Source organism: Ranitomeya imitator, chromosome 5 (genome assembly GCF_032444005.1).
Source record: "Ranitomeya imitator isolate aRanImi1 chromosome 5, aRanImi1.pri, whole genome shotgun sequence".
Lineage (NCBI taxonomy): Eukaryota > Metazoa > Chordata > Amphibia > Anura > Dendrobatidae > Ranitomeya > Ranitomeya imitator.
The window spans coordinates 231660663-231685376 of record NC_091286.1 but is presented as its reverse complement, the minus strand read 5'-3'; the positions used below and the strand labels follow the sequence as shown (position 1 = coordinate 231685376).

The 24714-nt window shown below is 47.1% G+C and overlaps 1 protein-coding gene across 1 annotated transcript in view; it reads right to left on the bottom strand.

Moving 5' to 3' along the window:
- Window positions 1-11452: 11452 nt before the first annotated feature.
- Window positions 11453-24714, bottom strand: part of IFNGR1 (interferon gamma receptor 1) — a 138589-nt gene continuing 125327 nt past the window's right edge. The window contains exon 7 of the mRNA XM_069725960.1: window positions 11453-16563. Within this exon, the coding sequence (XP_069582061.1) occupies window positions 16171-16563 (393 nt within the window). The 3' untranslated portion in view covers window positions 11453-16170. The remainder of the gene's footprint in view (window positions 16564-24714) is intronic.

Genomic DNA, 24714 nt, shown 5'->3' with positions numbered 1-24714 from the left:
GTCACAGGTACTCCCTCGTGCCAAGCCTGGTTTCAGCACCGTCAGCTGTTTCCGGGTTGTGTCAAGCTCACTGAGACACCTATGCTTGCCTCGTCGTGGTGCGGTCGGGTTAGCCAACTCCAGGGTGCCTCCAGTTTAGGAGCTTCCTATGTGGGCTGCGTGAACTGGTAGTCAAGGCTGGTTCTGTAGTGCCAGTAGGCCCAGCTCCCCCTGTAGGACTGTTGGGGTTCGGTAACTGCGGCTGCCTCGCGGCCTAGCTGTTCTCTCCTCTCCTGTGGGCCTTCGGGTCCACCACCTGGTTCCAGCACCGTCAGCTGGTTCCGGGCCGAGCCTTTGGCTTAGGTGCCTCCTCCTGGGTATCCGAGTTCCGCCAACGCCAGGCGGTCCTTGGTAGTGCTTTTAAGCGCGGGCACCTACAGCTTGGTAACCGGGTTCCAGCACCGTCAGCTGGTCCTCGGTCGTGCCATTGGCTCTTGCACACTGGGGCAACGCATCCGGGTTCCAGCACCGCCAGCTGGTTCTCGGCAGTGTTTTTGTCACAGGTACTCCCTCGTGCCAAGCCTGGTTTCAGCACCGTCAGCTGTTTCCGGGTTGTGTCAAGCTCACTGAGACACCTATGCTTGCCTCGTCGTGGTGCGGTCGGGTTAGCCAACTCCAGGGTGCCTCCAGTTTAGGAGCTTCCTATGTGGGCTGCGTGAACTGGTAGTCAAGGCTGGTTCTGTAGTGCCAGTAGGCCCAGCTCCCCCTGTAGGACTGTTGGGGTTCGGTAACTGCGGCTGCCTCGCGGCCTAGCTGTTCTCTCCTCTCCTGTGGGCCTTGGGGTCCACCACCTGGTTCCAGCACCGTCAGCTGGTTCCGGGCCGAGCCTTTGGCTTAGGTGCCTCCTCCTGGGTATCCGAGTTCCGCCAACGCCAGGCGGTCCTTGGTAGTGCTTTTAAGCGCGGGCACCTACAGCTTGGTAACCGGGTTCCAGCACCGTCAGCTGGTCCTCGGTCGTGCCATTGGCTCTTGCACACTGGGGCAACGCATCCGGGTTCCAGCACCGCCAGCTGGTTCTCGGCAGTGTTCTTGTCACAGGTACTCCCTCGTGCCAAGCCTGGTTTCAGCACCGTCAGCTGTTTCCGGGTTGTGTCAAGCTCACTGAGACACCTATGCTTGCCTCGTCGTGGTGCGGTCGGGTTAGCCAACTCCAGGGTGCCTCCAGTTTAGGAGCTTCCTATGTGGGCTGCGTGAACTGGTAGTCAAGGCTGGTTCTGTAGTGCCAGTAGGCCCAGCTCCCCCTGTAGGACTGTTGGGGTTCGGTAACTGCGGCTGCCTCGCGGCCTAGCTGTTCTCTCCTCTCCTGTGGGCCTTGGGGTCCACCACCTGGTTCCAGCACCGTCAGCTGGTTCCGGGCCGAGCCTTTGGCTTAGGTGCCTCCTCCTGGGTATCCGAGTTCCGCCAACGCCAGGCGGTCCTTGGTAGTGCTTTTAAGCGCGGGCACCTACAGCTTGGTAACCGGGTTCCAGCACCGTCAGCTGGTCCTCGGTCGTGCCATTGGCTCTTGCACACTGGGGCAACGCATCCGGGTTCCAGCACCGCCAGCTGGTTCTCGGCAGTGTTCTTGTCACAGGTACTCCCTCGTGCCAAGCCTGGTTTCAGCACCGTCAGCTGTTTCCGGGTTGTGTCAAGCTCACTGAGACACCTATGCTTGCCTCGTCGTGGTGCGGTCGGGTTAGCCAACTCCAGGGTGCCTCCAGTTTAGGAGCTTCCTATGTGGGCTGCGTGAACTGGTAGTCAAGGCTGGTTCTGTAGTGCCAGTAGGCCCAGCTCCCCCTGTAGGACTGTTGGGGTTCGGTAACTGCGGCTGCCTCGCGGCCTAGCTGTTCTCTCCTCTCCTGTGGGCCTTGGGGTCCACCACCTGGTTCCAGCACCGTCAGCTGGTTCCGGGCCGAGCCTTTGGCTTAGGTGCCTCCTCCTGGGTATCCGAGTTCCGCCAACGCCAGGCGGTCCTTGGTAGTGCTTTTAAGCGCGGGCACCTACAGCTTGGTAACCGGGTTCCAGCACCGTCAGCTGGTCCTCGGTCGTGCCATTGGCTCTTGCACACTGGGGCAACGCATCCGGGTTCCAGCACCGCCAGCTGGTTCTCGGCAGTGTTCTTGTCACAGGTACTCCCTCGTGCCAAGCCTGGTTTCAGCACCGTCAGCTGTTTCCGGGTTGTGTCAAGCTCACTGAGACACCTATGCTTGCCTCGTCGTGGTGCGGTCGGGTTAGCCAACTCCAGGGTGCCTCCAGTTTAGGAGCTTCCTATGTGGGCTGCGTGAACTGGTAGTCAAGGCTGGTTCTGTAGTGCCAGTAGGCCCAGCTCCCCCTGTAGGACTGTTGGGGTTCGGTAACTGCGGCTGCCTCGCGGCCTAGCTGTTCTCTCCTCTCCTGTGGGCCTTGGGGTCCACCACCTGGTTCCAGCACCGTCAGCTGGTTCCGGGCCGAGCCTTTGGCTTAGGTGCCTCCTCCTGGGTATCCGAGTTCCGCCAACGCCAGGCGGTCCTTGGTAGTGCTTTTAAGCGCGGGCACCTACAGCTTGGTAACCGGGTTCCAGCACCGTCAGCTGGTCCTCGGTCGTGCCATTGGCTCTTGCACACTGGGGCAACGCATCCGGGTTCCAGCACCGCCAGCTGGTTCTCGGCAGTGTTCTTGTCACAGGTACTCCCTCGTGCCAAGCCTGGTTTCAGCACCGTCAGCTGTTTCCGGGTTGTGTCAAGCTCACTGAGACACCTATGCTTGCCTCGTCGTGGTGCGGTCGGGTTAGCCAACTCCAGGGTGCCTCCAGTTTAGGAGCTTCCTATGTGGGCTGCGTGAACTGGTAGTCAAGGCTGGTTCTGTAGTGCCAGTAGGCCCAGCTCCCCCTGTAGGACTGTTGGGGTTCGGTAACTGCGGCTGCCTCGCGGCCTAGCTGTTCTCTCCTCTCCTGTGGGCCTTGGGGTCCACCACCTGGTTCCAGCACCGTCAGCTGGTTCCGGGCCGAGCCTTTGGCTTAGGTGCCTCCTCCTGGGTATCCGAGTTCCGCCAACGCCAGGCGGTCCTTGGTAGTGCTTTTAAGCGCGGGCACCTACAGCTTGGTAACCGGGTTCCAGCACCGTCAGCTGGTCCTCGGTCGTGCCATTGGCTCTTGCACACTGGGGCAACGCATCCGGGTTCCAGCACCGCCAGCTGGTTCTCGGCAGTGTTCTTGTCACAGGTACTCCCTCGTGCCAAGCCTGGTTTCAGCACCGTCAGCTGTTTCCGGGTTGTGTCAAGCTCACTGAGACACCTATGCTTGCCTCGTCGTGGTGCGGTCGGGTTAGCCAACTCCAGGGTGCCTCCAGTTTAGGAGCTTCCTATGTGGGCTGCGTGAACTGGTAGTCAAGGCTGGTTCTGTAGTGCCAGTAGGCCCAGCTCCCCCTGTAGGACTGTTGGGGTTCGGTAACTGCGGCTGCCTCGCGGCCTAGCTGTTCTCTCCTCTCCTGTGGGCCTTGGGGTCCACCACCTGGTTCCAGCACCGTCAGCTGGTTCCGGGCCGAGCCTTTGGCTTAGGTGCCTCCTCCTGGGTATCCGAGTTCCGCCAACGCCAGGCGGTCCTTGGTAGTGCTTTTAAGCGCGGGCACCTACAGCTTGGTAACCGGGTTCCAGCACCGTCAGCTGGTCCTCGGTCGTGCCATTGGCTCTTGCACACTGGGGCAACGCATCCGGGTTCCAGCACCGCCAGCTGGTTCTCGGCAGTGTTCTTGTCACAGGTACTCCCTCGTGCCAAGCCTGGTTTCAGCACCGTCAGCTGTTTCCGGGTTGTGTCAAGCTCACTGAGACACCTATGCTTGCCTCGTCGTGGTGCGGTCGGGTTAGCCAACTCCAGGGTGCCTCCAGTTTAGGAGCTTCCTATGTGGGCTGCGTGAACTGGTAGTCAAGGCTGGTTCTGTAGTGCCAGTAGGCCCAGCTCCCCCTGTAGGACTGTTGGGGTTCGGTAACTGCGGCTGCCTCGCGGCCTAGCTGTTCTCTCCTCTCCTGTGGGCCTTGGGGTCCACCACCTGGTTCCAGCACCGTCAGCTGGTTCCGGGCCGAGCCTTTGGCTTAGGTGCCTCCTCCTGGGTATCCGAGTTCCGCCAACGCCAGGCGGTCCTTGGTAGTGCTTTTAAGCGCGGGCACCTACAGCTTGGTAACCGGGTTCCAGCACCGTCAGCTGGTCCTCGGTCGTGCCATTGGCTCTTGCACACTGGGGCAACGCATCCGGGTTCCAGCACCGCCAGCTGGTTCTCGGCAGTGTTCTTGTCACAGGTACTCCCTCGTGCCAAGCCTGGTTTCAGCACCGTCAGCTGTTTCCGGGTTGTGTCAAGCTCACTGAGACACCTATGCTTGCCTCGTCGTGGTGCGGTCGGGTTAGCCAACTCCAGGGTGCCTCCAGTTTAGGAGCTTCCTATGTGGGCTGCGTGAACTGGTAGTCAAGGCTGGTTCTGTAGTGCCAGTAGGCCCAGCTCCCCCTGTAGGACTGTTGGGGTTCGGTAACTGCGGCTGCCTCGCGGCCTAGCTGTTCTCTCCTCTCCTGTGGGCCTTGGGGTCCACCACCTGGTTCCAGCACCGTCAGCTGGTTCCGGGCCGAGCCTTTGGCTTAGGTGCCTCCTCCTGGGTATCCGAGTTCCGCCAACGCCAGGCGGTCCTTGGTAGTGCTTTTAAGCGCGGGCACCTACAGCTTGGTAACCGGGTTCCAGCACCGTCAGCTGGTCCTCGGTCGTGCCATTGGCTCTTGCACACTGGGGCAACGCATCCGGGTTCCAGCACCGCCAGCTGGTTCTCGGCAGTGTTCTTGTCACAGGTACTCCCTCGTGCCAAGCCTGGTTTCAGCACCGTCAGCTGTTTCCGGGTTGTGTCAAGCTCACTGAGACACCTATGCTTGCCTCGTCGTGGTGCGGTCGGGTTAGCCAACTCCAGGGTGCCTCCAGTTTAGGAGCTTCCTATGTGGGCTGCGTGAACTGGTAGTCAAGGCTGGTTCTGTAGTGCCAGTAGGCCCAGCTCCCCCTGTAGGACTGTTGGGGTTCGGTAACTGCGGCTGCCTCGCGGCCTAGCTGTTCTCTCCTCTCCTGTGGGCCTTCGGGTCCACCACCTGGTTCCAGCACCGTCAGCTGGTTCCGGGCCGAGCCTTTGGCTTAGGTGCCTCCTCCTGGGTATCCGAGTTCCGCCAACGCCAGGCGGTCCTTGGTAGTGCTTTTAAGCGCGGGCACCTACAGCTTGGTAACCGGGTTCCAGCACCGTCAGCTGGTCCTCGGTCGTGCCATTGGCTCTTGCACACTGGGGCAACGCATCCGGGTTCCAGCACCGCCAGCTGGTTCTCGGCAGTGTTCTTGTCACAGGTACTCCCTCGTGCCAAGCCTGGTTTCAGCACCGTCAGCTGTTTCCGGGTTGTGTCAAGCTCACTGAGACACCTATGCTTGCCTCGTCGTGGTGCGGTCGGGTTAGCCAACTCCAGGGTGCCTCCAGTTTAGGAGCTTCCTATGTGGGCTGCGTGAACTGGTAGTCAAGGCTGGTTCTGTAGTGCCAGTAGGCCCAGCTCCCCCTGTAGGACTGTTGGGGTTCGGTAACTGCGGCTGCCTCGCGGCCTAGCTGTTCTCTCCTCTCCTGTGGGCCTTCGGGTCCACCACCTGGTTCCAGCACCGTCAGCTGGTTCCGGGCCGAGCCTTTGGCTTAGGTGCCTCCTCCTGGGTATCCGAGTTCCGCCAACGCCAGGCGGTCCTTGGTAGTGCTTTTAAGCGCGGGCACCTACAGCTTGGTAACCGGGTTCCAGCACCGTCAGCTGGTCCTCGGTCGTGCCATTGGCTCTTGCACACTGGGGCAACGCATCCGGGTTCCAGCACCGCCAGCTGGTTCTCGGCAGTGTTCTTGTCACAGGTACTCCCTCGTGCCAAGCCTGGTTTCAGCACCGTCAGCTGTTTCCGGGTTGTGTCAAGCTCACTGAGACACCTATGCTTGCCTCGTCGTGGTGCGGTCGGGTTAGCCAACTCCAGGGTGCCTCCAGTTTAGGAGCTTCCTATGTGGGCTGCGTGAACTGGTAGTCAAGGCTGGTTCTGTAGTGCCAGTAGGCCCAGCTCCCCCTGTAGGACTGTTGGGGTTCGGTAACTGCGGCTGCCTCGCGGCCTAGCTGTTCTCTCCTCTCCTGTGGGCCTTGGGGTCCACCACCTGGTTCCAGCACCGTCAGCTGGTTCCGGGCCGAGCCTTTGGCTTAGGTGCCTCCTCCTGGGTATCCGAGTTCCGCCAACGCCAGGCGGTCCTTGGTAGTGCTTTTAAGCGCGGGCACCTACAGCTTGGTAACCGGGTTCCAGCACCGTCAGCTGGTCCTCGGTCGTGCCATTGGCTCTTGCACACTGGGGCAACGCATCCGGGTTCCAGCACCGCCAGCTGGTTCTCGGCAGTGTTCTTGTCACAGGTACTCCCTCGTGCCAAGCCTGGTTTCAGCACCGTCAGCTGTTTCCGGGTTGTGTCAAGCTCACTGAGACACCTATGCTTGCCTCGTCATGGTGCGGTCGGGTTAGCCAACTCCAGGGTGCCTCCAGTTTAGGAGCTTCCTATGTGGGCTGCGTGAACTGGTAGTCAAGGCTGGTTCTGTAGTGCCAGTAGGCCCAGCTCCCCCTGTAGGACTGTTGGGGTTCGGTAACTGCGGCTGCCTCGCGGCCTAGCTGTTCTCTCCTCTCCTGTGGGCCTTCGGGTCCACCACCTGGTTCCAGCACCGTCAGCTGGTTCTCGGCAGTGTCTTTTGCTCTTGTACCTTCTGCTCCCCATCCTGGTTCCAGTACCGTCAGCTGGTTCCGGGCAGAGCCTTTGGCTTAGGTGCCTCCTTCTGGGTATCCAAGTTCCACCAACGTCAGGTGGTCCTTGGTAGTGCTTTCAGGCACGGGTACCTCCTGCTTAGTAACCGGGTTCCAGTAACGTCAGCTGGTCCTCGGTAGTTCCATTGGCTCTTGGACCTTCGGCTACCCATCCGGGTTCCAGTACCGTCAGCTGGTTCTCGGCAGTGTCTTTTGCTCTTGTACCTTCTGCTCCCCATCCTGGTTCCAGTAACGTCAGCTGGTTCCGGGCAGAGCCTTTGGCTTAGGTGCCTCCTTCTGGGTATCCGAGTTCCGTCAACGTCAGGCGGTCCTTGGTAGTGCTTTTTAGCACGGGTACCTCCTGCTTAGTAACCGGGTTCCAGTAACGTCAGCTGGTCCTCGGTAGTTCCATAGGCTCTTGAACCTTCGGGTAGCCATCCGAGTTCCAGTTCCATCAGCTGGTTCTTGGCATTTTCTCAGCCTTCTTGTACCTTCTGCTACATTTCCAAGTTGAAGACCCTAACGTCGACGACCCGGAAGACCACCACGATGACGACGACACGGAAGACCACCCCGATGACGACGACGACGACGGCGGAGATGACGACACTGGAGACGACGACCCTGGAGACGACAACATGGAAGACCGAGAAGCAGAAGAACAAGAGGCTGCAGAACAAAGAGCAGAAGAACATTAAGCATAAGACTTAATATCAGAGCAAAAGATATTATCTAAATTATATGCAGAAGAAGACTAAGCAGTGTATGGGGGTGAGTCCGTTCCTCCTCGTGGTGCCCCTGGATAAAGCCTGATGCTGCAGGCCAAACTGAACGCGGACAAATGTAACTTTTGTGACTGGCAGAACGGAAGGTGTAATCTTCAAACTTTTATAGATAACAACTACGGGAATGCCTGTCACAAATGAGAATATGATGAAGAAGTAGAATAGGAAGAATAATAACAGTGGAATAAAAAGAATATGTAGAATAAGAAGAATAATAATAGTTGAATAAAATGAATATGAAGAATGTAATAAAAAAAAAAAAATAGGTAGAAGATGAAGAAGAAGATGAATAAGGTGAAGAAGTTGATGTCAAAGATGCTGATGATGATGAAGATGAAAGTGTGGGAAAAGAAAAAAAAGAAGGGGAAGGGCGTGGAATAGTGAAACATCAATATCTGACAAAATAAAAAAAAAATTTACATAGTCAATATCTTTGTCACTCCGAACGTCTTAAAAAAAAACAAAAAACATGCTATTCTATTTGATTGGGATAAACCTCTATGACTTTAATGTCTCCGCCACCTCCCCAAATACATCCGGCATTATTCTTAGTTGTTTTCCTTCATGTAGAATGAACCTACAAGGAAAGAAAGGGTTTATTTTAATTCCGATATTTTGGTCCCATTGACTTGCATTGGGATCGGGTATCGGTATCGGCGATATCCGATATTTTTTGAATATCGGCCGATCCAAACCGATACCGATACTTTCCGATATCGGAAGGTATCGCTCAACACTAATTACAACTAAACAGGTCACAGGTGACGATGTTACCTTTATTCAAACCGCTTTGTGTCAACTTCTGTGCATGTTATCAAGCCAAAATCACCAGGGTATGTGAACTTTTATCAGGGTCATTTGGATGTTTTTGGTTGTCATCATTATTATTATTATTATACATTTTTATAGCGCCATTTATTCCATGGCGCTTTACATGTGAATACGGGGCAAATATAGACAAATACATTAAACATGAGCAGATAACAAGGCACACGAGTACATAAGGAGGGAGGACCCTGCCCGCGAGGGCTCACAGTCTGCAGGGGGTGGGTGAGGATACACTAGGAGAGGGAAGAGCTGGCTGTGTGGCTGTTCAGTAGGTTGAGGATCACTGCAGGCTGTAGGCTTGTCAGAAGAGGTGAGTCTTCAGGTTCTTTTTGAAGGTTTCTATGGTAGGCGCGAGTCTGATGTGTTGGGGTAGAGAGTTCCAGAGTATGGGGGAAGCACGGGAGAAGTCTTGGATGCGGTTATGGGAAGAAGAGATGAGAGGGGAGAAGGAGGTCTTGGGAGGATCGGAGGTTGCGTGTAGGTAGGTACCGGGAGACCATGTCACAGATGTATGGAGGAGACAGGTTGTGGATGGCTTTGTATGTCAGTGTGAGGGTTTTGAACTGGAGTCTCTGGGCGATAGGAAGCCAGTGAAGGGCTTGACACGGGAGAGGCTGGGGAATAGCGGGGGGACAGGTGGATTAGTCGGGCAGCAGAGTGTAGGATGGATTGGAGTGGTGCCAGAGTGCTAGAGGGGAGTCCAGAGATTAGGAGGTTGCAGTAGTCGAGGTGGGAGATGATAAGGGCATGCCCTAGCGTTTTTGCAGTGTTGCGGTCAAGGAAAGCACGGATCCGGGAAATATTTTTGAGTTTGAGACGACAGGAGGAGGCAAGGGCTTGGATATGTGGCTTGAAAGAGAGGGCAGAGTCGAGGATCACCCCGAGACACCGGGCGTGTGGGACTGGGGATAATGAGCAGCCATTGAGATTGATGGATAGGTCTGGTGGAGGGGTAGAGTGAGATGGGGGAAAGATGATGAATTCTGTTTTGTCCATGTTCAGTTGTAGAAAGCGAGCAGAAAAGACGGCTGAAATGGCAGACAGACAGTGCGGGATTTTGGTAAGCAAGGAGAGGTCAGGTCCGGAGAGGTAGATTTAAAAAGAGAAAACAGTAGTTTGACAATAAATGGCTTCACCCAACCACTAACCATGAGTGGAGAAAAAGTTTTGGTGTTATCATTCATATTCTCTGAAAAAAGGCCAAGAAAGGAAAAATTCTGCAGGTGTATGTTAAGGTTTGAGCACAACTGTACATATATTTCATGTTCATTCCCCACCTGTAAAGCTCAGGGAATATAATATACACCTGCTTATGTGGGATATGTGTTCATTCTCCTGTTATTTATATCTATTTCATGTTCATTCTCTACCTACCAAGCTCAGGGAATATGATGTACACCTGTTTATATGGGATGTGTTAATTTATTCTTCAATTGTCTACATATAATTCATGTTCATTCCATATCTAAAATGCATAAAAAACTATAATGCTTCTCCATATTTTGGACCTATAAATAATTATGTTCATTCTTTTTATTTATTCCCTTTTCTTAATTCTTTTTAGTAAGTCCCGCATTTTTGCGCCATTTCAAGTTGAGCAAAAATGTTTCTACATTTCAGGTGGTTTTAACCCAGAAAGCGCTAAATGTTTCAAACTTTTGCTTTCATCAAAGAATTCCCCACCTGCAGCAGATTTGTCCTTGCTTCCGTTTTCTTTTCAATTGACATATCCCAAGATGTGTGGCACGGAATGAGCAGCTTTGAAAAACAATATTCCGTTAGGAGACAGATATGCAATGTGTCGATGTGTGGTCGCACAATGGTTGCACTGTAAATGGCAGCCTATCGAGGATTTTGCTTGCATGTCACAATAATGTACTGAATTTGTCTTGTGACTTGAAATTTGGTAATTGTTTTGGTCTTTATAGAGAGAATTAAGCTGAAAGCTTCTTTCCTAAAAAGTTTTTCAATCATCTGCAACATTGCTTTGTGTCATTGTCCTGTTGTGGGATAAAAACAGTCCCAATCTTCAGATAGTATTACATACAGTTGTAAAATGGAGTAATAGTGTTTTATGATTATTCTGTTTGACCTGTATGTAAGGTGCCAGAGGCCGGTAGCCGTAGTCGAGCTGCTCCATGTCACTCTGGCACTTTACAGGATATCATGTCCCAGTGCCAGTATGCTGTCTAATGTAGGGTGCATTACACTCACTTGGCGGCCGCACTTCTCTACTGTCCTATAGTCTCCAGAATCAGCCGCACACAGATCAGGGGACACACAGTTCATTTCACCATTCAAACGTTTACTGGACAGTTCAAATACATCAGATTGTAATACGCAGTATTGGGCACAGCGCCCTCCAATGCTTGCTTCAGTAATACAGTTCATTTTCCGTTTCACTTACTGGTTCCTTCAGCCCCAGGAATTTCCCATCTGGCACACAGTGTTATTCAGATCCACTACCTTCACCCCACACGGTTCCACGTCCATCTTCTTCTGTATGGAAGGGTTTAAGGTACTCTCCATTGCACCTGTTTTGATCCTTAGGCTATGGACGTTGTAGGAATGTCCGTAAGGAGTCTTATAAGGTCTCACACTGCCCAACTCCAAATGTACTCCTCCAGCTGTCGGCCTACTGCTCCTTGAATTGAACTTCAACTTATCTCTGTCACCAATGAACTCTCTCACTAACTAAAACAGGAGGTGATTCCTTTTTAATTTGCCCACTCCCCCTGCCAATCTGGGCTAGTCGCAAAACATTAACTGTATCCTGCCCTAATGTACCTACAGTCATTATCTATCCTAAGTCCAACCTCAAACTCATCTGATTTAAATCACTCAGGATTAACTATTTTTTACAATCATCCCCTGTCCAATATCCATTTTCTTTTTTGGGGGGGAGAGGGGGGAGGGCAAAGAGAATATGTTAAGTTCAAATTAATGTAGTCCGTAAAGTCCAAATCTGGATTCTTCTCTCTCAAGAATACAGTATTTAATAAATATAGTGCACAGCATAAATGAGTACATCCCTTTTGAAAAGTAAGATTTTAATAAATATCTCACTGAACACAACAACAATTTCCAACTTTTTTTTAATCTATAATATGAGAGTAGGGATAATATAAGTTTCATTACAAAATCTTCACTTTTACTCAAATTAATTGATGGAAAAACTACTGCATTTATATGAACCCCGGGATTTTTAAAGACAGTGCCAAGTCTTCTAGGCATTTCTATATTATCACATCTTATATAAGATACTGTTTATATATCTTGGGAATTTTCCTTGATAACTTACATGGATTTGGTATATTTATTGAATGTTCCTTCACCCCTTGTTGATATGTGCTCCATTGTATGGACGCTGCATTCTCTATCTGAGTGTACAGTCATGGCCAAAATTTTTGAGAATGACACCAAAATTATATTTTCACATGATCTGCTGCCCTCTGGTTTTTATTAGTGTTTGTCTGATGTTTATATCACATACAGAAATATAATTGCAATCATATTATGAGTACCAATAGGTTATAATGACAGTTAGAATGAGTTAATGCAGCAAGTCAATATTTGCAAGACCTCTGCAATTCTCCCTGGCATGCTCTCAATCAACTTCTGGACCAAATCCTGACTGATAGCAGTCCATTCTTAATCAATGCTTGCATTTTGCCAGAATTTGTTGGTTTTTGTTTGTCCACCCGTCTCTTGATGATTGACCACAAGTTCTCAATAGGATTAAGATCTGGGGAGTTTCCAGGCCATGGACCCAAAATCTCTATGTTTTGTTCCATGAGCCATTTAGTTATCCCCTTTACTTTATCGCAAGGTGCTCCATCATGCTGGAAAAGGCATTGTTGGGCGCCAAACTGCTCTTGGACGGTTGGGAGAAGTTGCTCTTGGAGGACATTCTGGTACCATTCTTTATTCTTGGCTGTTTTTAGGCAAGACTGTGAGTGAGCCGATTCCCTTGGCTGAGAAGCAACCCCACACATGGTTTCAGTATGCTTTACAGTTGGCATGAGACAAGACTGGTTGTAGCGCTCACCTCTTCTTCTTCGAATAAGCTGTTTTCCAGATGTCCCAAACAATCGAAAAGGGGATTCATCAGAGAAAATGACTTTGCCCCAGTCCTCAGCAGTCCACTCCCTGTACCTTTTGCAGAATATCAGTCGGTCCCTGATGTTTTTTCTGGAGAGAAGTGGCTTCTTTGCTGCCCTCCTTGAAACCAGCCCTTGTTCAAAAAGTCTCCGCCTCACAGTGCGTGCAGAAGCACTCACACCAGCCTGCTGCCATTCCTGAGAAAGCTCGGCACTGCTGGTAGTCCGATCCCGCAGTTGAAACAGTTTTAAGATACGTCCTGGCGCTTGCTGGTCTTTCTTGGGCGCCCTGGAGCCTTTTTTACAACAATGGAAGCTCTCTCCTTGAAGTTCTTGATGATGCGATAGATTGTTGACTGAGGTGCAATCTATGTAGCTGCGAAACTCTTCCCTGTTAGGCCATTTTTGTGCAGTGCAATGATGGCTGCACGTGTTTCTTTAGAGATAACCATGGTTAACTGAAGAGAAACAATGATACCAAGCACCAGCCTCCTTTTAAAGTGTCCAGTGATGTCATTCTTACTTAATCATGACTGATCGCCAGCCCTGTCCTCATCAACACCCACACCTGTGTTAATGGATCAATCACTAAAACGATGTTAGCTACTCCTTTTAAGGCAGGACTGCAATGATGTTGAAATGTGTTTTGGGGATTAAAGTTCTTTTTCTGGGCAAATATTGACTTTGCAAGTACAGTAATTGCTCTTAAGCTGATCACTCTGACATTCAGGAGTATATGCAAATTGCCATTAGAAAAAATGAAGCAGTAGACTTTGGAAAAATTAATATTTGTCTCATTCTCAAAATCTTTGTCCATGACTGTATACAGTTTATACCGAGGGACATGCCCAACCTTGGGCAGTTTGTTTGATGTTGGTGTCATCTTTTTAGCCCTATATGTCCGATATCCGTTTATCTGTATGACTTTTTATATTTATGTCTAATAAAGGTGTTATTTATGAACTTTATGACTGCTTGCCTTTCACATTTATTGAAGTTTGAAGAAGACGTCTGTCACTATAGAACAACTGTTCAAACCAAGTACATGCACTCGGTGCTCCCTTGTGTGGCCAAACCTTTATAATATTATATATGTTGAATTTCAACTCGTGTTATATTGTCTCATATAACCTGTTCCCCTACCCTGATATGGTAAAATTTCTCCAAATACAAAATGATTGAAATAAAAATAGATGTCATCAATAGTACATTGTGTACAGGACTATTGTATTATATATTGTTGTGAGCGCATAGAAGTTTGGTTGGCAAGTTTGAAGAAGACATCTGTCACCATAGAACAACTGTTCAAACCAAGTACATGTGCTCGGTGCTCCCCTGTGTGACCAAACCTTTAAGAGCACCTTCCTAGCTACTTTTTTTCTCTCAACTTTACCCCTCCTCCTCTTTGAATGACACACCTCTGGCTTTAAAAAGCCAAAGGACAGAGACACATGAAAAATAAGTAGGTGAGAAGGTGCACTTAAATATTTGGCCACACCAAGGGTGCACCAAGTGCAGATATTTGGTTTGAAAAAAAAATCAATCTATGCTGACTGCATTTAAATTTCAACAAAGGTTTAATCAAAGCACTGTACAGTAGTATTGAACAAATATTCAGAAAATAAACACTTAATATTGTTTTAATATTCATATTTACATTTATTAACAGAAAAGAACTGTAAAGGGTTTCTGTAACCTCCAAAATTCAAATTCGCTCCTCTAAAAATTATGCGTTTTAGTGGCTGGGAAAACGACTTATTTCATATGCCAATGAGGGTGCTTCCGTGCACCATTAAACCCTCCAATTTCCATATTCAAGTCTTTCCTTGGGTTTGATTGAGAACGCTCGCTTGCCCAGCTGCCTAAGCTCAATCCGCTTTCTGGAGGATTCCAGTGGCATGGCACAATGCCAGTGCAGGGGTACCGTGATGACTGGATCATTTCTGTGGCTGCCGCTTGCTACACCGATGCATCTGGAAATTTAAAGAGCAGCGGCTTCAGAGAGGAACCGGGAATCAGTAGCCGTTCTCACATTCCGTGCCGCTGACGCCTCCAGGGTCACTGTGCCCATGCAGAATTGAGTTCAGGCAACGCTTGCGCTGGGAAACCGAGCAGTGCCAATCAAGATCAGGGCAAGTGCTCCATATGCAAATTGGAGGACGCAACAGTGAATTGAGCTGCCCTCATGTGCAGAAAATAAATAAAAGCTGATTTCTCTGCCACTAAAATCTATACTGCTGGCATGACATGTAATAGTTGAAGAGTGGTGTATGTGACATGTTCCAGCTCTCCTCTGTCATGTCATTCATATTCTGGTGACATGACAGACCATGGAGGGGAGAGCGGCAGCATGTCACATACATTGCTCTTCATCTGTTACAGGTAGCGGGGCATTATTCCTCAATGCATAGACAGGGATAGATGCACAGCGTTGTAAGTAATGGGAGTGAGAGTCTAAGTGTGACCTGGTTAGACAAATGAGTCTTACAAAATCACAATAACAAAGTCAGTTCTACGTTTTTCTGGGGGCATTTGTTTTGGGTTTTTTCTAGTGTATAACACCTCCTGGTTATGATAGGCCAATGTCATATGCAGGGGAAAAAGTACACGCCCCCCGAGAAGAATTTATGGAAGGGAAATTAGGATCTAAACTTTGCAAGCTAATATTTCCACCCTGGAGAATGGGAATAAAAAAATAAAAATTACGTTTTATTCAGATCTTCAGCCACTTTAAGTACTTTAATTAGCAATTTGGGGGTGACAGACTAATTCAAATAAAAATAGAACAAGGCAATGTACAATTATACACTAGAAAATGGCATGTTTCTCTGTTTAGAGAAAATGAAAGATAAAATTCTGCATGTTGTGGCTTACAGTAAGTACGGTAATTCTGCACTTCGTATTCACGGCTGGTTTGCTATAAATGTAGTGATGGTTTGTATTTGTCGGACACAAATTACCTACTAGATACAGCGTGAGGGACTGCCACTGACTGCATTATCCTAGGGATTATGTGATCTCAATGGTCCCTTTGTGGGTTCCAAATGTTAAAGAAAAAAAACTAAAAAAATTCTATGCAATACATTGTTTTATGTCATATTTGGCATCTATGCTATTGTTACAAAGTAAAAAAGCAAGGTGGGAGGGATGCCAAAACATTTTCTTCAGCAGTTGCAAGGATACAGATAGAAGAAAAAAAAATAGTTTTCTTGATTACGAGTATATGGAGTTAAATGGGCCATTCACACTAATGATATTAATCATGATATAGACGGTCATCAACAGCAGACTGGTGGCGATCTGATAACTGCTATCCCCACTGATTATACGTTATCAGCTCTAGCAGCAGCCAGATGTAGACAGTGATTAAAGCTGACCAGCGCTACTACGTACACGGTCTAGTGAAGAAATAAGCCTGAGAACCTCATAAGCAATTGCAAATATTCAGTCTTATGTCCAAATTTTTTAGTCCTTCAAAAAAACAAACTGAAAAATGATAGATTCGCAGTATGCAAATCTTTCAAAGCAAAACGTGACATTTCTCCCACTTGAAAGCTGTTAGTTACATTAGGAGGTTTATTGATTTACTCCAAGCTCTTGGATTTGACATATATGAGGGATAAGCCACGTTCAACCAGCACCTTTTGTACTTTATAAAGGGCAATGGGGCTTGTCATATCCAAAGGAGTTCCCCACTGGTCTAACGTCTGGGAGTGGCTCTGGCCGAGGAACGTCAGCCTCTGTTACACATTCGATGCTAGAATCACTATTTTCAGTACGATAGTAGTTCTTGCTGCTTGACTCTTCTAGTTCATTCTGGTCCTCATCTGCTCTCTGGTCAGATTCCCCTACAGAGCTATGGTATCCATGATCACTACCCTCTCTGATGTCTGTATCATTTGTCACAGGCAGTGGCTTATCTGTTTCCTCAGGCATCATTTTCTCTTCAGGAGAGTCGGCGGGAGATACAGACACTTGATCATACATGGTTGTTTGATCAGACGGCATATATCTTTGTGTTGTCATGGCTTTTGCGAAGGTGCTCTGTAAAATGGAAAAAGCAGTAAGAATTCAGAACCAAAATTGCTTTGTTTTGAGGACAATGGAAACTTAAAGAAGCCCTATTCCCATCAAAGTTTTGATCCTCTTAGTATATTGTAGTCATCATATTATATGGCTCTGTGTACTTACAATTGCTCATTTTGCCTTTCACCCAAGCTAATTCTTCTCTTTTCCATTAGGTCTATGACATCACATTAAAAACTGACTAACTGAATCCTTCTAAGCTCGATGTAGAAACAGGAGGTTGAAGAGAGGAATGATTTCTGCAGGTACAAAAGGATTCCTGTTTCTATATAGAGCAGAGAAAAGAATTTACTGGGTAGAAAGGCAAAGTAAGATATGATAACTCCAATATAGTAAGAGGATAAAAACTTTAATGGGATGAGTGATCCTTTAAGATGAAAGTCTAAACTTCACATCTTGATGACTTTGCTTTAAAGTGAACCTGTCAGCAGGATTGTGCTCAGTAACCTACAGACAGTGTCAGGTCGGCACCGTTATACTGATTAAAATGATACCTTGGTTGATGAAATCTGTCTTGTGGTTGTTGTTTAATCTTTATTTTCAGTTTTGAGTTAATAATATGCTCGTGCTCCGGGGCGGCCTGTGGAGGGTCTTCATGTGGTGCTCTGGTTAGGAATTCATCTGTATGGCTTCTGACAGGTCACGGATCCCTCACTGACCTGCTCCCTAGTTTGCATAATGAATACCTGTACATACTGAAGAAAAAAAAAAACCCTTCAGCAGGCAGGTGCCAGCAGGACATCTGCATGGCGGCATAATCGCATGTTTTAAGTCCCAAAAATAAATGTGGTTGATGTTATTCAGAAAAAAAAATCTATTTTAAAATTGTGCCCGCTGTGCTTTAACAGTAGCAGCTATCAGATAACCTATATACAGCGGTAGCTGCTACTGCGCAGGTGCGGCGGGCGCCATTTTAAAATAGAATTTTTTTTTCTATTTGAATAACATCAACCACATTTATTATTGGGACATTAAACATGCGATTATGCTGCAGCGCAAGTGCGCCGGCTGGCACCTGCCTGCAGAAGGGTTTGTTTTTTTTTCTTCCGTATGTTACAAACTAGGGGGCAGGTCACTGAGGGATCAATGACCTGTCAGCAGGCTGCATTATGAATAGCTAATCAGAGCACCACATGAGGACCCCCCACAGGCCGCCCAGAGCACGAGCATATCATTAACTCAAAACTGAAAATAAAGATTAAACAACAACCACAAGACGGATTTCATTAACCAAAATATCATTAATCAGCTGTCTGTAGGTTACTGTGCACAATCCTGCCAACAGGTTCCATTTAACCCCTCCTGTTTTCACCTTTCTGACAAAGCCCTATTTAACAAATCGAACTAATGTCATGGTATGTGCTAATAAATAAAATGCTTTTACATGTCCCAGCGATCCACAGATTGTTTCTTTGTGACACTTTATATTTCACGTTCGTGGTAACTTTAGGCCAATAAGTTTATTTATGTGTTAAAAAATTAAACTTTCTCAAAATTAGCAATTTTCAAACCTTAAAACTTTTTATGCCCTTGTAACAGTTAGTAATACCACACATAGTTAATAAACAATATTTCCCATAAGTCTCCTTTCTGTCAACATTATTTTTGAAGCGCCCCTTTCATTTATATTAAAAGGATTACAAAAGTTTTTACTGCAATTTATATTTTTTGAACAAATTCTGAAAACTGTCACTGGCCAAAAAAGTCAGGATCCGGCATTTTATTATTTTTAACTAGATGGGGGCCCAATGCTAACGCATCGGGTATTCTAGAATATGTATGTAGCTTATTTATGAAATTTTCAGAATAATGCAAGTTACACAGGATTCGGCCGGCCGGGCGCGACGCATTAGCAAAACGTGGTTCAAATTCCGGGCCAATTCGCCGGCCGTGAACAATCATTGAAGCCAGGGCCGGCTCCAGGTTTTTGAGGGCCCCGAGCGAAAGAATCTCAGTGGGCCCCCCTCTTTAACACATACCACGATTCATGATGCACTGATACAGCAGAGAAATATAACCCAGCCCACGTAGCATATAGCACAGCCCACGTAGCATATAGCACAGCCCACGTAGCATATAGCACAGCCCACGTAGCATATAGCACAGCCCACGTAGCACATAGCACAGCCCACGTAGCATATAGCATAGCCAAGTAGCATATAACACAGCCACGTAGCATATAGCTCAGCTACGTAGTATATAGCACAGCCACAAAGTATATAGCACATCCCACGTAGTATACAGCACAGCCCACGCAGTATATAGCACCACCCACGAAGTATATAACACAGCCCACGTAGTATATAACACAGCCCACGTAGTATATAACACAGCCCACGTAGTATATAACACAGCCACGTAGTATATTGCCCAGCCATGTATATTGCACAGATACGTAGTATATAGCACAGCCCACGTAGTGTATAATACAGCCACGTAGCATATCGCACAGCTCACGTAGCACATAGCACAGCTCACGCAGTATATAACACAGCCACGTAGTATATTGCCCAGCCACGTAATATATTGCACAGCTAAGTAGTATATAGCACAGCTCACGTAGTATATAGCACAGCTCACGTAGTATATAGCACAGCTCACGTAGTATATAGCACAGCTCTTGCAGTATATAGCACAGCTCACGCAGTATATAGCAGAGACGCAGTATATAACACAGCTCACACAGTATATAACACAGCCCACGTAGTATATAGTAATGTGGGCACCATATCCCTGTTAAAAATAAGAATTCAAATAAAAAGTAGTTATATACTCACCTTCCGTCAGCCCCCGTATCCAGGCGAAGTGTTTAGCGATGCTCCTCGCGACGCTCAGGTCCCAAGAATGCATTGCGGTCTCGCGAGATGATGACGTAGCGGTCTCACGAGACCGCTACGTCATCATCTCGCAAGACCGCAATGCATGGCCCGGAGCGTCGCGAAGAGTGGGAAAGGCACCGGAAGGTGAGTATATAATGATTTTTTATTTTTTTAATTATTTTTAACATTAGATCTTTTTACTATTGATACTGCATAGGCAGCATAAATAGTAAAAAGTTGGTCACACAACGGACTACGTTACACCGCGGAATAACGCGGTGTAACACAGCCATTAACCCCGTGTGAGCGCTGACTGGAGGAGGCACTGACAGAGTAGAAAGGGGCGAATTCGCGGCCGGACTGGGCCCGTCTGATTGGTCGCAGCCTCTGGCCACGACCAATCAACGACGCGAGATTTCCGTGACAGACAGACATGCAGACAGACAGAAAGACAGACAAACAGACGGAAGTACCCCAGTACCCCTTAGATGATATCTATCTATCAACTATATAAAGCTGAATGTGTGTATGTGTGTGTGTGTGTATGTGTGTGTGTGTGTGTGTGTGTGTGTGTGTGTGTATGTCCGGGATTGGCATCTGCACCGTCGCAGCTACAGCCACAAAATTTTGCACAGTCACACGTCTGGACCCCGAGAGCGTCATAGGCTACGTTGTGAGGCGAAATATTAACCCCGCGCGTTCCAATTCACAAAACAATTTTGCCCCTATCTACATAATGGGGAAAAAAGTGAAAGGAAAAGTGTTGGAGGCGTCGCAGCTACAGAAACAAAATTTTGCACAGTCACACGTCTGTACCCTGAGAGCGTCATAGGCTACGTTGTGAGGTGAAATTTTAACCCCGCGCTTTCCAATTCACCAAACAATTTTGCCCCTATCTACATAATGGGGAAAAAGTGAAATGAAAAGTGTTGGAGGAGTCGCAACTACAGCCACAAAATTTTGCACAGTCACACGTCTGGACCCTGAGAGTGTCATAGGCTATGTTGTGAGGTGAAATTTTAACCCCGCGCTTTCCAATTCACCAAACAATTTTGCACCTATCTACATAATGGGGAAAAAAGTGAAAGGAAAAGTGTTGGAAGCGTCGCAGCTACAGCAACAAAATTTTGCACAGTCACACGTCTGGACCCTGAGAGCGTCATAGGCTACGTTGTGAGGTGAAATTTTAACCCCGCGCTTTCCAATTCACCAAACAATTTTGCCCCTATCTACATAATGGGGAAAAAAGTGAAAGGAAAAGTGTTGGAGGCGTCGCAGCTACAGAAACAAAATTTTGCACAGTCACACGTCTGGACCCTGAGAGCATCATAGGCTATGTTGTGAGGTGAAATTTTAACCCCGCGCTTACCAATTCACCAAACTATTTTTCCCCTATCTACATAATGGGGAAAAGTGAAAGGAAAAGTGTTGGAGGCAAATTGACAGCTGCCAGATGTGAACAAGGGGGACTTAAAGAATGAGAGCGATGGCGCCAAAGAGTATATACCGATCAGTTGCTAAGGTGGGGCCCCGACATGAGATACTCACCACACATGGGGATATGAACACACACACAAAATGCGCCACACACTACCACGTGCTTGAACACATATACCACCCTCAGCACACATTTCACCACACATACACCAACCTCGCCACATAAAAGTCGAAACACAAAAGTCGCCGCTCAAAACTCACCACGCGCAAAACTCGCCACATGCAAAAACTAGGCTCACGCAAAACTCGCCACAAGTGCAAAACTCACCTCATGGAAAACTCGCCACACGCAAAATTTGCACATGCGGAAAAATTGCCACATGCACAAAATTTGCAACACATGCAAAAGTTGCCTCACACAAAACTTGCACATACTCAAAAGGCACCAGACATAAAACTCACCACGTGCAAAACTCGCCATGCGTAAAACTTGCTGCACACAACTTGCTACACTAACCTGTCACACGCAACTCGACACACAAAAAGTTGCTACACGCATGTTGCCACACAAAACTCATCTCACAAAAGTCGCTACATGCATGTCGCCACACACAACTCAACACACACAACTTGACAGACGAAACTCGTCCTAAAACACACACGTCTGGTATTAGCCTTCAAAAATAAAAATCTGATTAATAAGCAGACAAACTACAAGAGCAACAAATGTACCATATAGGAAATACAGCAGCTGTCAGTCACATGACCTGTCTATTATGTGTATGTGTGAGCTAATATATACTGCCAGGGGGAGGGCTTCCTGTTGGCTGGGGATTTATCAGGCTGCCAATTTATCTTACAAATACTGAGGTAAAAATACTGAGCAAATAACGTGTTAACGAGGTCTAATACAGGAGATCACACAGGTATATACTATATACAGGGGAGATGACACACAGATATATACTATATACAGGAGAGATGACACACAGGTGTATACTATATAGAGGAGGAGATGACATACAGGTACATACTATATACAGGAGGAGATGACATACAGGTATATACTATATACAGGAGGAGATGACACACAGGTATATACTATATACAGGAGCAGATTACCTACAGGTATATACTATATACAGGAGGAGATGACATACAGGTATATGCTATATATAGAAGATGACATACAGGTATATACTATATACAGGAGGAGATGACACACAGATATATACTATATACAGGGGAGATGACACACAGCAGGTATATACTATATACAGGAGGAGATGACATACAGGTATATACTATATATAGAAGGAGATGACATACAGGTATATACTATATATAGGAGGAGATGACATACAGGTATTTACTATATATAGGAGGAGATGACATACAGGTATATACTATATACAGGGGAGATGACACACAGCAGGTATATACTATATACAGGGGAGATGACATACAGGTATATACTATATACAGGAGATGACATACAGGTGTATACTATATATAAGGGAGATGACAAACATGTATATACTGAGGTGAAAATGAGAGGTGTGAGGTGAAAATGAAAAGGTGTGAGTGCAAAATGAGAGGAGTGAGGGAAAATAGTGTAGTGATCGGAAAATGACAGATGTGAGGTTGAAATGACAAGTGTTAGGGGGGAATGAGAGGAGTGAGGGAGAAAATGAGAGGTGTGAGGGAGAAAATGAGAGATGTGAGGGGGAAAATGAAAGATGTGATTGGGAAAATGAGAGGCGTGATGGGAAAATAAGAGAAGTGAGGTGCTATAACTAACCACAGATATTTACTATGCCCAGGCAACGCCGGGCTCTTCAGCTAGTATATATATATAGATATAGACATAGATATATAGATATATATATATAGATAGATAGATATTAATTGGTTATGGCAAGATTATCTCCTCCTTATTTATTATTTCTCTGGGACAGCTAGAGGTCTAGATAAGACGTGACAGTAACATGAGCACAAAGATAAGACCCTTTCCTTGGGTGGAGGGACTTTACTTCAATACTTCTTGATGAGTGGAATAATCTATGGCATCTCACGGTCAACTGCCTCCATTCATTCAGCCTTTTTAAAAAATAAAAAGTGTCTGATTCTTCAATTCTTTTAACTTTTTGATATTGCAAAGCATACATATTAATAGGGGGAGGCACAAGAAATTATTGAATTTAGTCACCTTAACCCCGTTCTGACATGATGATTTTATGTGTTTGCGCTTTCATTTTTTCCTCTTCTCCAAGAGCCATAACATTTATATTTTTCTGCCGACATAGTTGTATGATAACTTGTTTTCGTGAGCCAAGTTGCACTTTGGAATGATACCATTCACTTTATTATATAATATACTAAAAAGTGGGAAATATATTCCAAGTGCGGCAAAATAATGGAAATAGAATAGAATTCTAAATTTTTTTATTTTTTATTTACAGTTTTCAACATGCGATAAAAATGACCTGGAGAGAGGATACTCCATGTCGTTATGATTATGGCAATACCAATGACACAGAGGTCGATACACTAAGGCTGGCGTAGCACCAACTCGCTTGAGTACAGGAGGTGGTGAACTAACCCAGAGGTGCACGCCACTTAATAAATTCGGCTCCTGTGCTGAATAGCGTGCGCTGCGCCAATAAGTCATGGACTGGAGTAGCATTTCTGGCATACAAAATGTTGTAATTTTGATTAATTTGACAGGGGTGTTACCACGCTCCTGTCCTGCTCCAGCTCCGCTTATTCCGGCAGAGCTGATTCAAAATGGTGTAAACACATAAAAATCACAAATTTCTGAGCTCTCATCAAAGTAAGGGACCTAACACAGGACGCACCAATACATCATATGCTGGTAAGGGGTTAAAGAGGCTGGCCACTAGTGCAGCTTTCTTCACACAGTGACCAGCATTTCTGATCATACAAACACTGCTGGCGGAGGAGCAACTTCAACACCGCACATGGGAAAGCATTTCTATTGGAGGAGGCTGACGGACTGGTCTGGTCTCACTGGACTCTGTTTCCCTCCTACTCAAAGTTGGTGGATCCCTACATATGATATGGTGCATGGATCTAAGCAGTTGTTACAGTACAGTTCGGCATATATTTTCAGTAGTTAAGAAAGCAACTTCCACTCCGCACATGAATGCCAGTTCTTCTGATTCGCTATGCCTCTTTCCTCATGTGCAGGCATATTAGGTATCCATGGTTATGACATTACAAAAAGAGTGACCTATTTCAAGTGTTTATTTCTGTTAATGTTGATGATTATGGCTTACAGCCAATGAAAACCCAAAAGTCATTATCTCAGTAAATTAGAATACTTTATAACACCAGCTTGCAAAATGATTTTAAAATCCAAAATGTTGTGCTACTGAAATGTATGTTCAGTAATGCACTCAATACTTGGTCGGCGCTCCTTTTGCATCAATTACTGCATCAATGCGGCGTGGCATGGAGGCGATCAGCCTGTGGCACGGCTGAGGTGTTATGGAACCCCAGGTTACTTTGATAGCAGCCTTCAGCTCATCTGCATTGTGGGGTCTGGTGTCTCCCATCTTCCTCTTGACAATACCCCATAGTTTCTCTATGGGGTTAAGGTCAGGTGAGTTTGCTGGCCAATCAAGCTCAGTGATACTTTTGATTTTAAACCAGGTATTGGTGCTTTTTGGCAGTATGGACAGGTGCCAAGTCCTGCTGGAGAATGACATTTCCATCTCCAAAAAGCTTGTCAGCAGAGGGAAGCATGAAGTGCTCTAAAATTTCCTGGTAGACGGCTGCACTGACTTTGGTCTTGATAAAACACAGTGGACCTACACCAGCAGATGACATG